The 16,912-nt window shown below is 37.6% G+C and overlaps 1 protein-coding gene across 1 annotated transcript; it reads right to left on the reverse strand.

The window, feature by feature from the left end:
• Positions 1-308: 308 nt before the first annotated feature.
• Positions 309-5,281, reverse strand: IFNG (interferon gamma). Its single transcript, XM_036899406.2, has 4 exons — positions 5,069-5,281; positions 3,816-3,884; positions 3,542-3,724; positions 309-985 (listed from the first exon to the last, which is right to left on the reverse strand). The coding sequence occupies exons 1-4, from the start codon at positions 5,180-5,182 to the stop codon at positions 851-853; spliced, it is 501 nt and encodes a 166-aa protein (XP_036755301.2). The 5' UTR covers positions 5,183-5,281; the 3' UTR covers positions 309-850.
• Positions 5,282-16,912: the final 11,631 nt, after the last annotated feature.

Below are 16,912 nucleotides of genomic sequence, written 5' to 3' on the forward strand. Positions count from 1 at the left end.
GGAGCAGGGAGAAACAGACCTTTGTGTGCCAAGCTAAACAATTTGGACCACTTTCCGTAGCAGAAGTCTGAAGTAAATGCTGGCACAATTAGATCTGTATTTTGGAAAGATAACTCAGCTGCCAAATGGAGCAGTGGAAGCCAGCAAATTGCCAATGAAGAGAAACATCACATTTAATGGAGCTTGATCCAGTTCTAAGGTTTCCACAGCCAAAAATGACTTTCTTCCTACTCATTCATGAATATGTAGTTCATTTTCTCCCATCCTCATTTTTAAAAAAGGCTGACACAGCATATAGAGTTCTGAAATTATACTTTATTTGTATATATTAAATATTGGTAAACTAAACAAAGAGATTACTTTCCATTTGGGTGCAGTCACAGTGGTCAGTGATATTCTGAAGCACCAGGCATGAGATGATGTTTTTATCCGGGGACAAGTCATATCACTTGATCCATCCAAGTGCTGTCTGACATGCCACAGAAGCAGTGGCTCAAGTGCAGACATGGGCTCAGATAGGCAGTGACTGGATGGCATCATTTCATTTATAAGTGCTCATTGTATTGTCAAGTGAAATAAATGGAACTGCCTAATTGGTCTCTGAGATAAAGTCTTGTAATCACATATCTTGCCTAGTTAATCAGAAAAATTTTAAAAAATTTCAAGTGAGTCATAGGACACAGGAGTTATAAATAATACATATATTAATAGATACTCATTTTCATTACATAAAAGTTGCTATTATAAATACTTTGATGAGTCTAAAAATATTTTCCCCATATAAATAATGTAAAATATTAAATATTAATAAATAGATTTAGAAATTCAAATATTGCAGGCAGGACGACCGTTATTTTGACGCTCTCCAGCCTGGGAACGGACTCTGACTCCTTTTCCGCTTCCTTAGGTTGGATCTTGGTGACAGATCATTCATCACCTTGATGAGTTCACTGATTGCTTTGCGCTGGACCTTCAGGTCATTTACCTATTGGGAAAGAAAACAGCAAAATTAATTTCAGGCACACAAACCATCAGGATATCCTGCTGTTAATGTCCTGGTCTGTAAACAGGGAAGTATTCCTTTTAAAAAAATGATTTTTCACTACCTTAATATACAATGGTGGTTTCTTCACTAGCTGAGAATAAAATTTTGATTAAATTCCTAGTTGTGATGTAATGTGGCAGGACATAAGATGTACTCTTAAACTCCTGCTACAGAATTCTCACAATTATATAGTGAAAAGAGCCCTGAAGTAGGAGTGACAGAAAATGCAGGTGTGAATCCTGTGTGTGAATCCTGTCAGTGAGAGCTGAACACAAATCCTGAGAATTCTGACTTTGAACCAGCCACTTAGCCTCTCTGAACCTCTGTTTTCTTATTTAAACAATGTCTGAATTATTTAGATGACCTCTAGGCTCCTACCAATTCTATCACTTTGTGCTTTAATTAGAATGAGTTGCTATATACTCAATGGTTCTTATACTCAATGGTTCTCACCTTTGGTGTGTAACAGAATAGCCCAGAGACCTAATGAAGCACTCGGAGACCCAGATGCAGGAAGGCAGAGAAGTCCTAGGCCGCTGTGCGGTCACTAAGCTCCCAAGGTGACTCTGACATCTACCAAAGTTTGAGAACCACTGATGTAGGTTCGGTACTTTGTAAACACCAAGTCCGAAACACATGAATACTGTAATTTTTTATTTCCCCCCAAATTAGGTCAGCCTCATCATATTCATAATGGGATTAAAAATAAACGCTAAGCATACTTATATGGCAATAATTAATTACTGGCATAAACATTTAAAATTCGGAATTGTAGCAGATTTCCCTGTACCCTGCCTTCTATTCTTCTAACAAACTGAAGTATTCCCTCACTGTAACAGATGGACCATTTGGGTGAATTCATGCTTCATAAAATGAGGATCACTTACTTTCATCCTGGCTTTGCCACTCTATTTCTTTCTAATACTGGAAACACTGGCCACCTCACCACATTTCTGAGAGACTAAGGGAATTCTAGGCTACAGCACTGGTTATTAGAAAATACAACATGCCTTAAATATGTCAGGAATTGAGTCAAAGAGGGCAATGGCTGAGAGCTCACTCAAGATTGCGCATCATGGAGCAGGAGGCTTGGCGCTTCCAGAAGGATGGCACCCACGTTTTTCAAGACCCAGCTACAGCAGAGTAGAAAAAGTTTCTAGCAGCTGTGTGTTACAAGTGTTAAACTTTAGTTTACAGTGTTCGAAGCAGAACTAAGAAACCAAGAGACTTGATCCGGGAATGAGCAGCAGGCCAGGGGTGGCACTGGGTTAGGAGTAAGTGCTTTATCAGTCTCCAGCCTGGAACCAGAGGAGATCTGCTGAACCCTGGAAACATTATCAGCAGAAAGTAGTAAGGTTCTGATAATTTTTCCAAGCCACACTTGTACCATCTAATGTACTGAAGACCACAGAAATCCTGAAGAGCAAGCACTTATTTCAGTCCCTAGGGGCTTATCTGAACAGGTGTGAAGTAGTCCCAGGTATAGTGAGAATAGTGAGAGCTGAACACAAATCCTGAGAACACAAGTCACAGCTCTTTTCACCTCCACCCCCTTGTTATCCAAACCTGCTTATACCAAAGCCAAACCAAAAGTCTCTTAGATAAGATTTTGGAAAATGCAATTTGCCATTATGCTTCAACATTACCTTTTGGCTTCTAGAAGCCATAACTTTAAAGACTCAAGACAATGTCATAAAATAAAACTTGGGAGCCTAAGAATTTCTCTAGCTGACATATTCTCATATCCAAAAGTTGATAGAATAATTCTTTTAAAGATATAAAGTCTAACCTATTTCTTTCCTAAAAACTAAAACAAACATTATCACCTCTACTTGGGCTGCACAACATGGGAGGTTGCCCGGAGCCTGGCAGTGGAATGCCCCTAGTGCCTTTTCGAAGGCCATAGCTTTTTCCTATCTCATTCTCATTTCCTATCCATGGTCTTGTAGAGTTTTAGAGCAAAGGAGGACATAGACACTACAGTGAACCAAAAGGAAACTAAGGATGAAGAAATTGAGTCCCAGCCAGGCCTGTGGTTCATCTGAGGTCACACAGTTTCTTGGTAGCTGAGCTAGGAAAAAGAGCACACATCTTCTCCACTCCTCTCCCTCCCTCCCCGACTGCTCCTTCCATTAGGACAGGAGCCTCCCTACCCAGAAGAATTTCCATCACAGAAACAAGGAACAATGAGAGAACCGCTTCTCAAAAGTCCCCTTGACTTCCCTACTTCCTCCTCCCTGGATTTGTCCATTCACTTGTCTTTGTGCAACAAATATAATGCCAGCATTTTCCCAAATCACAAAATTAAATGATTCCCACATTGACTTGGCGAAGTCACCCACAAACACAAATGGAACTACTAAAGGGAAGTTTTGGCCACAGGTTCTTGCATGGCTTTAACAGCTGTACCCAATAGCTAATTACCACTTTCTGGGAATCAAGTACTTTGCAAGAGCCTCTGCAATGAAACCAAAGAAAGAATTAAGGTCATCTCACCGGAATGTGAATCAGCTTTTGGAAGTCATCCAGCTTGCTGGTGCTGCTGTTGAAGAACTTAACAAATATGTCTTCCTTGATGACATCCATGCTCTTTTGAACCACCTGGTTATCTTTCAAGCTTTCAAAGAGTTTGAAGTAGAAGGAGACAATTTGGCTCTGAATTATTTTTTTGTCATTCTCCTTCGGAGAAAAGAACACAGAGGTTGGTGTGAATTTATCCATCAGAAAATAAGCAACAGGAAAATTAGACAAATGGAAATATTCAGCTCACCTCTTTCCAATTCTTCAAAATATCTAAGAAAAGAGGCCTTCCATCTGCTACATCTGGACTATTTGCATTCTGAAAAAAGAAGGGAAGATTGGTTTACAGTTAGTCCACGAATTGCCCTAAAAATGTATGTCGAGTTTTACTGCACTCAGCTGACAATATTCACTAATTTTCTTTTCAACCCTGTTTGGCTCTGGCAGTAAGTATTCCCAAAAGCTATTATGTTGGCTATAACCAAAGATTATCATGCTATTTTGGCTTCCTTATTTTCTATAAGGAAAATTTTTAGTATCACAGATGAACTCAAAAAAGCTAATGATAATTTAGTTGTCCCAAATAACCATAGTAAGGAAAAGGAAATCTTTCCAAGCCTAGTTAAAAAATCAGCAAAGCCATCCCACTATAAAATACTGCCCCCATATGGCACAGGTCTCTATAACATCTACCTGTGCCCTCCTGTATGGTATTATGTCAGCTTTAAAAGATAGTTCCAAATGTGTTTGAGAGAGATTTGATTTGATATTGTAAGAGTAAAATAGCTTGTGGATGCTTAACCATAAGTATAATAGCTAAAGTCTGGACAAATAATAAAATACTTGAAATACAAAAACTATTTTAATTAACCATAAATAAAATTTTAAAAGAAACTCATAAAACAGAGCAAAAGCATTTTAATATAAACCAGACTATAACTCCTAAAAAATCTTAGCAAGTGACAGCTCAAGAGTAAGTCACAGGTAATATATATGAGGCAGTAGAATTTTAAACTACTTTTTTGGAGAAAAGCACCTAAAGTGATTTTTTTCAAGCCAAAGCTTTGAGTACCTCACCTTCTTGATTAATTATTTCAGATTACCATTTTTAATGCTAATCTTGATCTTTTACTATCACCATTACAGTAGCCTGAGAAATCATAAACTAATAGCCATTCTTTCTCAATGTTCATGCAACTTGACTTCACAGTTGAATGGTTCTTGCCATAAAATTATCAACGTTATTATGCTTCACATGCATATCATGCCTGTCTTTTGGAAGACTTATGAACATCCCCTAAGCCTCCATAGCAAATTGAGCAGAGGTTTAAAACAATATCTTGATCAGCCAGTCAAAAATATCATCCAATCAACAGTCAAAATAACACTAAGTCTTCTCAAGATGACTGTGGACTAGAGATTACTGCCCATCATAAATACAACTCCAAGTCAACACTCAGTCATTTCAGTCACAAGCGAGAATTATTAAAAGGTCATACTTACAAAATATTCCTTTAGGTTTTCTATTTCTGTAAAAAATGTGGCCTGGCAGTAGTAGCTCGGAGAACCCAAAATCAGGCAGAGCTGAAAAACTAAGATATAACTTGTATAATTCATCTTTCGGAGAGTCAGGCTGAAGTCGTTGAACTCACTAGCTCCTGTATTAAGTCGATCAGGTCCAAAGGACTTAGTTGATCTTTCTTGTCTAATAGCCAACCTGCAGATGATCAGAAAAATGTACTGCATCGCTTTTTGCTGCTGGTATTTATACCTAATTGAAGCCTCATCGGGATTACGTATTTTCACAAGTTTTTTAAGATGAGATGGTGACAGATAGGCAGAGATGCTAGTTAGTTTGTACTAATAACTATGGTTTTGTGGCATTTTGGTGTTGTAGTTAGAGTTTCCTTTCAACTCTTTTGGGTCTTTTGACGATGAGACAAACCCATTATGCCCACCTGTGCCATTCTTGTGGCATCCTTTGAAGGTACTTTTACTTCACACCATTCAGGGATTGGAAATTTTTTCTGCACCTCCTCCCCTTGCCCTTGCAAAATGTTGACTTCTGATCCACAAAGACATTGATCATTTGTTTGTGGTTGGGAGCAAGTGAAAAAGGAAATTCTAGGGGCTCTCAAACCTTTACAAAGGGGGTGCCTTTAAAATTTTTTCTTGCAAATGAACAGAAAGCAAGGAAAGAATGTGGCTAAAAGACCAATGTGGTGAGGAAGTCCTTCATCAAAGTTGGTGAGTAAAATATCTACAACTTTAAATTGCTCTAGACCAATACCACCCAATAGAAATATAATGCAAGTCAAACAAATTCAAATTATCTAGTAGCCCCATTAATAAAGGTGAAAGAAAGATAAAAAGAATTTTTAAATGTTTTATATTTAAATCAATGTAGCCCAAATACCATTTCAATATGTATCAATAGAAGAATTATTAGTAAGATAGTTTACATTCTTTTTTTCATACTAAGTCCTAGAAATCCAGTGTGCATTTTGTAGTTAGTGTTTCCTTTCAACTCTTTTGGGTCTTTTGATGATGAGACAGACCCATTATGCCCACCTGTGTCATTCTTGTGGCATCCTTTGAAGGTACTTTTACTTCACACCATTCAGGGATTGGAAATTTTTTCATTTAAAAGAAACACAAAACAGTGCATCTCATTTTGGACCAGTCATATTTCAAACACTCAATAGAAGCATGTGGCTAGAGGCTACCACATTGAACAATATAGTTCTAGATGATCGATTGTTCCAAATAATCATAATGATGGAGAACCTTTTGTCTGCTTTTTTATTTCTTTTCCTTCAAAATACAAAAAACAAAAAAAGAGGATTTTTTCTCCTTTCTAGTAATTAATTTATGAAATAAAATACTCCAGGATGGCACAGAAGGCCTTCTAACTCTTTGGTTGCAGCCGATATTTCATTTTAATCTGCACCATATAGAGTATTGTGTTCATGGATGCAGACTTGCATCCTGGCTCCACTACTATGTAGTTAGGTGACTTTGAGCAAGCTTTTTAACTCTTCTATGACTCAGTCTCCTTATTTTTAAAATGGGCCTAATATTAGTATCTCCTTCTAGGTTTCAGTTGAAAATTAAATCACATGATACATATAAAGTGCTAAGAATTTTGCCTGGCATGTAGTAAGCACACCAGATAAGTTATCTATTATTATTTAGGCATGTTGGATAACTAGTCATTCCTAAAAAAACCCATGCCCTGAAACTTGGGCTTGAGTGCCTTCCCCTCCTCTGTGTTACCCAGAATTTTGCCTGGCATGTAGTAAGCACACCAGATAAGTTATCTATTATTATTTAGGCATGTTGGATAACTAGTCATTCCTAAAAAAACCCATGCCCTGAAACTTGGGCTTGAGTGCCTTCCCCTCCTCTGTGTTACCCAGAATTTTGCCTGGCATGTAGTAAGCACACCAGATAAGTTATCTATTATTATTTAGGCATGTTGGATAACTAGTCATTCCTAAAAAAACCCATGCCCTGAAACTTGGGCTTGAGTGCCTTCCCCTCCTCTGTGTTACCCACCCTTCCAAGCCTAAAAACCATTGCCTCCAAAAGTTCTCCCAAAGTTATCCTTCTTAAAATTAATCTCACATCCTCTACATACACAGGCTTAGCACTTGATTTATACTATTTTTAGAATCCTGATCCCTTAATCTCATATTAGACTTAGTTACTCATGTGTCATCTCCCATGTTTGATTAAGTTCCTTAAAATCAGAAATTGATTCATTGTTTCTATAATACCCTTTTCTTCCCTAAAAACATTTTAGCATGGAGATTTGCACATAAACAGCACTGAATAAATGTGAATTTCATGCTTGATTAAGGCTCTATTTCAAGTTTTTTACCCTCAAATTCTCTTCCCAATGCTAGGGTTAGTAGGAATTAGTAGACCTAAACTGGTAGGAAACTGGTTTTTAATTAAATAAGATTTATACATAATGTTGGAAACATGGTGCTATGTCTCATCAGCCAACTGTTGCTTATTGGGACAATTCCACTATTACTGTATGTGAAAAAGGCCAATAAACTCTTTGAGAGGCTTTCTACCCAAAGAAAAAACAAAATCAAAATATATCCGCAGCACCAAAGCCTCATGTAAAGCAAGTGAAACTTACACTGCTGCCCGCAAAACTCTATAGTAGCTCTCCTCAAGGATACTGTCCAGATAATATGCCTACAACTATAACGGCCATGACAAGAAAGCCTTATCAAAGCCTTGAGATGCACGTAAGCATGCAATATCATCCAGGAAACCAATGGCCAAACTCCAAGTTTCTGGAAGACAAATTCCCAGCTCTCTCGAAAGGAGTAAAACCTGGTCTGTCCATCCCTTGATTTACCTACTGGAATATGATGCTGGGGGTGAGGAGTTCAGAATAGTGGGATCCATAATTGGGAATTATATTTTGTCTGGGCATTTAGAAATTGAAAATTCCTATTCAAAATTACAGATATGTATTCAGAATATGTTTACAATATGGCCAGATGTTTAGGATTAATAGTTATATGGCTAAAATCCGAACTCTAATAACTCTTGATGGCATGACCAAGCAGAGCACAGAATTATGGAATTATAGAAATTATCTGTGGTCTAGTTCTTCACTTTTCAGATTTGTAAATCAAGACCCAGAAAAACGAAGTGTTGTGATTAAATTCATTCAACTGGATAATGCTCTGAGTCTAGAACCAAGATCTTTTCCCTAATCTTCATGTCCCCCAATCAGTCAATATCCACTAATATATATTGTTTGTGCTTATAACTGTATTAGATATGTGAATTCAAAGAATTACATCCTATCTGGCTATGGCTTTTCTTTTCTTTTTTTTTCTGCAGAATCAAAGAATTCCTTAAAAAATACTAAGACTGCAAATAAAAGTTTTAAAATTCATGGTTAGGCATCCCAGCAGACCCACCTTCATGGACATGAGACCTGTACCATCTATCAGGACCCTGCAGTCAGAAAAACCCACATTTGGTTTAATGCTCTGTTGTTACCTTCATAACATCCCTGATAATCTTTTAACAAGGGGCACCAGTTTTCATTTTGCACTGGCCCCTGCAAATTATGTGACCAGTCCTGCATCCCGAGCTAGAAGTGAGTCACATGCTATTAGATTTTCATCTTACAATATGATTCTTTGGTATAAAATTTGCCACTACAATGGTATATCCTTTTATGATCTTTTCCTGTCTTGTCAACTTCACCAAAGAAGACATTTCTCTCTCTTTTTTGCCTGTAAAACACCTTATGTTGCACATGCAAACTAGAGGTTTCACACTTTGTTGATTCAGCCAACACTGAGACTGCAGAATAGTTCACCACCAAGATATCCTTTTAAAGTTTTGTAAACCCACCAGGAGCCCAAGTGTGACCATATTACTAAAACACAGGGACTGAAAACTTTCTTTTTTCTTTTCAGCTAGACTTTCTTTCTGAAAACTTGGCTATGGTTATGTATTAAGCGTCAGCAAGATTTTTGATCGTGTCTCATGCTATCCTGTCTTAACTGAGTAGGTAATCTTGAGACAAAACTTACAGCTTGGTTACCCTTTTCCTCTATGATCAATAGTCATATCCCTAGCACTCACAACCAAATTATCTCATCCAGACTTTGTGTAGATTTCTTCCACCCAGTATGAGTCACTATTGGATCCATGCCCCCACACTGTCTTGACTCCCGGAACTCCTGACATCACACAAGTTGAGCCTACGGAAGAATGACATACAAAATGGAAGGCCACTCGGAGTCAGATTTTCCCCACAATTTGACTCAAAAAAATCCCATATATTAGAGAAGAGTTTTATGAACCCCCATTTTTCTTTCATGCCATCTGGGCATCTTTGAGAAATGGTTCACAGAATATAGAAGCTGCTACATTTATGTACTATGGTCACCATTTTACAATATTCTCAATTTTATGTCAAATAGGATTGTGCATTGATAATCTAGAGATTTATGGTCATGCTTCCAAAGTCATATTTTTATTCCACAAGGAATTTTAAAGCACTTATTAAGTGCCAAATACTATAATTGACACAAGGTTACCAAAGAAGAATAGGACACTTCAGCTGAAAATATTTGTTTATACCCTACTTTCAATAAATTAGTAAGTCCTTACCAAGCGCCTACTACATGTCTATAGCTTTAGGGCTTACAGAGGGCAAGAGAATCTGGCAGGGGCATATGTTACCACACTGGTTGTCAGGGCTGATCCCTCTGTTCTGGTTATGGAGTAAATATCGATATTCCCCTTCTCTTCTCCACACACATACTTCCCTGGTTCATATAGTTAAAGAAGAGTGATTATTGGGCAGAGAAAAAATCATGTATCTTTGTATCACATTCCCTCCTCCTATCCCATGACATCACTAGTCTGTCATGTATTCTTTCCTATTGGATTTAGGCATATCTTCTGAATGCTTTTCAACACCGAAATCCACATAGATACTACAAGTTCATCAATGTTTCATTATCTATTTTCCTTCTTGGGGCAAAGGTTTACTTGTTATGCCTCTTACCTAGATATGTTGAATGAATTCTTTCAACTTATAAAGAAGTAAAAGATGTGATCTCTTCCTCCAAGAACATTAGTATTAGAGAAAAAATGCATTGCAACTCATGAAGTAAAATGGGGAAAGATCTTTGGCCTAAGAAGAAAGAGTCCTAAATTCTGGTCCTATACCTGCTGCTGGTATGACGTGGGGATCTGAGCAAAGCCTTCACCCGTGCCTTCCACCTCAGCTGCATCATCTTAAAGAGAAGAGTGGGCTCCCATGAACTCTGTTTCCTTCTATTTATAACATTCTATGATTTCTATAATTTATTTATGAAGAATAACTTTCTGAAGAATATAAGACATTACTAATAACTAAGTTATGTGTGGTAGAGACTCTAACTGGCTTAGGAATTTAAAGAGAAATAACTGGGTGATGGAAAATTTGATGAATTTCATCAGTGGTTTGAGTTTTGAATTTAAGTTGAATTTGAACTTTGAATTTAAAAAATATATAGAATTCATAAGGTCAGGTAAGCAATAATCCTTTACAGTTTGCACTTAACCCTCCAGGCCATGTGCTTCTTTTTCTGATGCTCTCAAGAAATGAGTTATCCTCAGAGTGGCCCCTAAAATGGCACTAAACTTTGAAAACATCTGCATTGTTCCAAAGGAGACTTACCCTTCTATCTCTTTATAAAAGTTCCAGACAGCAGATTTGGATTTTCCCAAGGCTCTCTGAAGAAGGAATTCTGAATCTGTAATCATCTAATGAATAATAAGGTTTTTCTTAACCAAGGTTTGGTAAGTCATTATTATTGTGTCCTTTATCCTCGAACCAATTTATGAAATATCTGAAACAAATTCTTATCTATTTGTTTTTCAAATTGAAATTGTTTTTAATGGTTATAAGGATATGTAAGATCTTTTAAATAAAAAAAATCAGACAATCAAGGAGAGCACAAGAAAAGAAAAAACCACCTATGATTCCACTACCCTTAAGTAAATACTGTTAACATTTCAGCACAGAGTCTTTCATTTTCTTTTCTATATAATAGTGTCTGGCACAAAATCATTCCTCAATAAATTTTTGTGGATTAATTAAATATGAAGAAAAATAACCCCATGCTAAGTCCAAAGGCTCTGGAGTCAGGCTGCTTGGGTTTGATCGTGAGTTCGCTCCTCACTATCTGTTGAGTTGAAGTGAGTTACTTAACTTCTTTGAGCTTTAGTTTCCTCATATATGAAAAGGTGCTATAAACAGTGGCTGTCTCAGAGGAGTTCATGAGTATACATTAGGTTAATATGTGTAATGGTACAATGCCTGACGTTTAGTAAGAGCTCAATAGATGTTTGGTCAGCATCATTAGTTTCTTCCAGTACCCAGATCTAGACTTCTTCCCGGTACATAGAACACTTCACAGCCTCTTACACTTAATAGGGTCTTATGACTTATTCCGGCCAATCTATTTTGAGTCTCAGGAATATGTCACTTCTGGGCCAAAACTGAGAAGAGCCATTGGGAAGCCTTCCAGTTTTCTCTTCCCTTGTTGCAGTGGTGGTGGAGGTCATATGTTTTAAGGACATGAAACATGGAAGATCAACTACATATGTTAGCTCTACTTCCTTTAAGAACTCCTATAATAATAAAGGATAAAAAGTCTATAAAGCCTCAAAGAAAGGGGGAACAAGATAACAGAAGATGAGAAATACCAATAAAGTAATGAAGATGGAAAGAGCTGAGCAAGTGATAATTGACTTCAACTTTAGATTTCTCCAGGGTGACAAGTGCCTGGGTAGAATAACTTGACAAGATGAAAATCACCTCACACTGTAGATCTGCAGAATATTGAAAAGTTGGGCTATCAACAATTTATGAAACAAGAAGTTCAAGATAGACGGAAAATAAGACAACTGGTTGAAATATATATAAGATGTAGTTAGATGCCATCCGGCACACTCACCAGACACTACCCCTGCCACACCTTGTTTGAAAACTGGACACTTACTTCCCACAAAGTTTCGACATATCTGGCACAATTGAGAGGGAAGTGAAGTATCTTGATAAGATGAGGATTTAATTGAAAGTCATCATACTGAACAATGGAGACCATTAGGTTTCCAAAATGCTTACCTTCAGCCTTATATCCCTCAAGAGGTTGACTAGAAAATTCACCTCTAGTCAAACTGGTCAACACAAAGGAGAAGACGTACTGCTATCAGGCTTCCCTCCAGTTTCAAGTATTACCCTACTAGGATACTCGTAAGTCAGGAAGCTCTATCTATGCATATAAACTACCCATTCCAATAATTACGACTTCGTTATTAAACATAAAAACACAAATGACCACAAAGCACTTCAGAAAGCACTTTAGGGTAAAAGACAAAGGTAAAAATAATAGAAAAAAGTTAATTTGGAAGAAACAGAGACAAAGCCGAATAAGAAAAAAATCAAAAAGATTCATGGAACAAGAATGTTTAGAGAATAAAAATCTCTTTGAACTTAAAACTATAACAACAGAAGTTTAAAAAGCAATAGAAAGGTTAAAAAAATAAAGCTGAAGAAATCCCCTAGAAAACACGAAATAATCAAGAACTGAAAAAATACTTTCAAAATTAAGAAGACTAAGGAATTAATTCAGGAAGTCGAACACCTAAGTAACAGGAGCTCCAGAAAGAGAAAATAAATAATTAAAGGAAAAAACTATCTTAGAAATTATTTTTTAAATTTCTCAGAGCTAAAGAACATGAGTATCCAAAATGAAAATCCCAGTGAATTCCCAGTAAAATGAGTGAAAAAGACAGACTGCAGAGTATATCCTTAAATTTCAGAGATTCTTGGATACAGAGAAGATCCTCAAAGTTCAATAAAGAAAAGCAGGTCACATACAAAAGAAGAGGAAACAGAATGTCACCAGACTTCTCAAAAGCAATTCTGTAAGCTAGAGGTAAATGCAGCAATACCTTCAAATATCTGAATATCTGAGTAAAATTATGCCAACCTAGAATTTCATACTCAGCCAAAGTATCAATCAGCTGTTAGAAAAAGAACATTTTTCATTCATGTAAGATCTCATAACTTTATTTCTCACATACCATTTCTCATAAAGGATCTTTAGAAAGTTGAGAAATTGTTTAACAAAATTGAAAAATGAATCAAGAAAGAAAACCTGGGGTCCAGGAAACAGGATCCAATGCAAGGAAGAAGCTAGGAGATTTTCCAAAATGTTTTGAAGGTAGTTCCAAGAAGACAGTGGTGCAGCAGGACTACAGAGCAAAGAGTCTTGTTAGAACTGAAGTACTGAGGAGTATCAGAGGGATGTCTCCAAGAAAAATAAATGTAACTAATATGTATTTGCCTATACTACACAGAAATTTCACTCCTGTCAGAAATTGGGATTGGGAGATGGTGAATTAATGGCAGATGTGTGGAAAACTACAAAAATCAACTCAAAAATATCATTAACTCCAGGAAAAACAAATAGTGTGCTAAAAAGTGTAAAAACATACAACAAAAATTGTGAACAATATTTACCTAATCACAATAATGTAAAATTTACCCAAAAAAAGTGAAATGTAGCTGTAATGGAAAGAGCAGAGATGGGAGGATAACTCTATGTACATAGGGTAAAATAAGTCATTCATAATTCTATATGAGGAAATGTATAGATGCTATCTAAAATGATAAAAGTGCAATGTAAGAATTATTTAGTGATACAGACCTAAGTAGAAATTGAGCTAAGAAATGAAGCTAAATGAATCACAAGTGATTGTCTTGGAGAAGTGTGTTTCAGCAATGGAAATGCACAGATCAAAGAGCTGCTTATTTTTTGTTATAAGCTTTACAGTATTTAGATAGTTGTGGAGTCTCTGAGACTACCATCATTTCTGACACCAACTGAAAGTTTTAGGGAGTCCCCAGATAACCCCAGGTTCAATAGTTTTCTAGAAGGACTCACAGAACTCTGAGAAGGCATTTGTTACTCTGGGAGGAGGAGACTCCTTGCCCCAGAGCAAGTTCCTATGAATTCAGTGAGACCGAATGAAGACAAGGGCAAGAAAGGGGGTTTTAAAAGGGGTTCGTGCCGCATTTATTCTCACAGCGGTTACCGGCCTAGCACGGGGACTCCACAGCTTTCCTCCGCTAGCCTCCATTCTCTCCTGGCTCTCCCTCCAGGCTCCCTTTTTCCGCCTTCCAAACTCTCAGCTACGCTTCTCTCACAGGTCTTTACTTCCATGCTCCTAGCACCCTGTGGGGAGGTCTCTATGGTGATGGGTGGATGCCCACAATTACATACCAGGAGCTGAGGAAAGGAGAGAATGGATGTTCCCTCTCCACCACTCCCCTGGGCTATAATCCCTGTGACTGACCAGCCACTCTATCCCGGATAAACATTCTGCCTCTCTCATAAGTATGCAAAGCAGGCTCTTGCATACATACACAATGGGTACCATTAAGGCCAGGCAGAATCCTGGCCAGAAATTTCCATTTTCTCCACAGCATTGTATTCATGGTTATGGTTTATTACAGCAAAAGACGCCAGATGAAAATCAGCAGAGGGAAGAGGCACATAGGGCAGGTTCAGAGGAGTCCCATTCTCAGAGCTTCCAGTTGCCATTTCCCAGAGAGGTCATGAAAGATACAAACTTTTCCCAGTAATTGATGTGTGACAATATGCATGGAGTACTGTCAGCCAAGCCTTCTCCATAGTTTTTATTGGGATTCAGTCACATAGAAATTGTTGACTTCCACATGACTTACCTTAGTCTCCAGCCCTTCCAGAGTTCAGGCTGATACCTTCTGGCCAAAGCCCCCACGATAAAGCACATTGTTAGCTTAGACTATCTGATATGGCCCAATGCCCCCAGGTAAAAAATGATACTCTTATCAGGCAAGATAATCCAAGAGTTTAGAGATTACCTCCCAGCATCTGAAGGTGAAGGTCACACATCTCTTTGAACAAAGTTAATCCAGTTAATCCATTGCTGTACAGTATTGATTTGATTTTTTCCCCTTCTTATGCAATTTGTTCTGCAGTAGTGTGTGAGTGTGTGTGTGTGTGTGTGTGTGTGTGTGCGCTTATATGATTACTTCACACACACTTGGCAAACAGGAAAGTAATGTTGAAAAAATGTACAATTCATTTTGGTTCATACTGGATTTTTCCCAGCATGTTAATGCTTTAAGTCAATCAAGCCATTTTTCTCACTGTTAGTAGAAAGCCTCAGCAATATTTGAAGACCTGATGGAAAAAGTCAAAAAGTTACAGAAATGTTTTAATTTAATGCAGATAATGATTGGTTCCGTGGATTTAAGAATTGCCAAACTTTCTACTATCTAGGAAGCAGCAAGTGCAGATGAAGAAACTGAAAAGATTTTTCATGCTGTTTTAAACCAATAGACTAATACTAATGGCTGCACCCCAGATGGGTTTTTAATTGGGAATGAAAATGTTCTCTATCAAAGGCAAGTGTCCTCAGGTCCAAGCTTAAGGCTAGAAAGGATTGCTTCACTTTGATGACAGGTAGAAACTTTCCTAGACATTTAACAATGCTTGTATTTTGATTATAATTTTTGTTGTTTTGGTTAATGCTTTAATTGTAATGTTTGAGAAGTATTGAATGGACCCTCCCAAATGTGGTTGTCCCATTGGCCCTGTTGTTTTTAATTTGCGATTTTGCAGAACACAAGGTTTTCAACATAAGAAGTGTTAAACAGCAAAGCCTTTACACGTATTACTTTGATAAAAGAAATTATTTTTAAAACTATTGTTTAATGGTACATGTAGTGATTATTGCTACTTTGTTGTGGTTTCCAAGGGTGAGCCTCACCTGCATGTTACAATTTCTCAAATTAGCTGAGGCCATTATAAGTCAAAAACATATATAAACTGAAAGCTTCTCACCTCACTGTGAAGACGGCAACCTCCAAGAAAATCTCAATGAATCTGTTTAGCTTTAGAGAAGTGGAGCTTTGAGAGAAGAGTTTGTACAACCAGCTAATTCTGCCAGTAAAAATAATGGTACCTAATCATAAGGAATAGCTACATAGTAAGTGCTTTATGTGCCACACCTGATTTGATTATGACAGCCATCTAAGGAAGATAAATTTATTTTCAGTCTGTAGAGGAGAAACATGAGGCTTCTAGAAAGGTTCAACACCCTGCCCAGAGTCACTGAGCTAAGAAGTGACAAAGCCAGGTTTGCCTGAATCCTCTGTTTGTGCTTTTAACCACCCTGCTCCAACCAAGTAGCTTGAGCATGGAATGTCTACTGTTCACTAATTTGGTCCTGAGAGCTCAATGCACTTAGTAGTGTATCACATCACCGAGGGTTTTTTGTTTACACATATTTAAAAAAATAACTCAGACTAATTTCAGTTAAAAGATAACACTCCTCAAAGGTATATGGAGTTTCTTGTGATGGATGACAAAGCTGAAAAAAACACACCCTAAACAGATGAGCTGTACCTGGCAATCCCAGGTCTCCACCCCAGACACTACTCAGCCCTCTGTAGGGCACTGTGAAGGAATGAATCAGCAAACTCTAGTGCCTTCATTCCCATCTTCACATTCCTGTGATGGGTTGGGGGTGGGGGGTGGATCTAGTAGAAGGATCTTCCAGGTATTCCTTTGGATTTCATGATGGGAGTACGGAAACCCAAACCTACTGGGCCAACTACACATATTGAGGGTGATGAAATTCTCCAAAAGAAAACAAGAGTGCCATGATGAAGGGGAAAGGTGGTTGCCGAAAGAGGAAAAATGACCTTTTTCAGAGGACCTCATGGAAGGGCAAACTTTTCAGTGGAAT

This window comes from Manis pentadactyla, chromosome 10 (genome assembly GCF_030020395.1).
Source record: "Manis pentadactyla isolate mManPen7 chromosome 10, mManPen7.hap1, whole genome shotgun sequence".
NCBI lineage: Eukaryota > Metazoa > Chordata > Mammalia > Pholidota > Manidae > Manis > Manis pentadactyla.

Bases quoted from the DNA above. Each gene is read 5' to 3' on its own strand.
- IFNG (XM_036899406.2), bottom strand. From the start codon at position 5,182: ATGAATTATACAAGTTATATCTTAGTTTTTCAGCTCTGCCTGATTTTG. The intron at 3,725-3,815 runs GTGAGCTGAATA...TTTTCTCCGAAG, and splicing joins TTTTGAAGAATTGGAAAGAG to GAGAATGACAAAAAAATAAT. The intron at 986-3,541 runs GTGAGATGACCT...CTTTCCCAATAG, and splicing joins AAAAGCTGATTCACATTCCG to GTAAATGACCTGAAGGTCCA.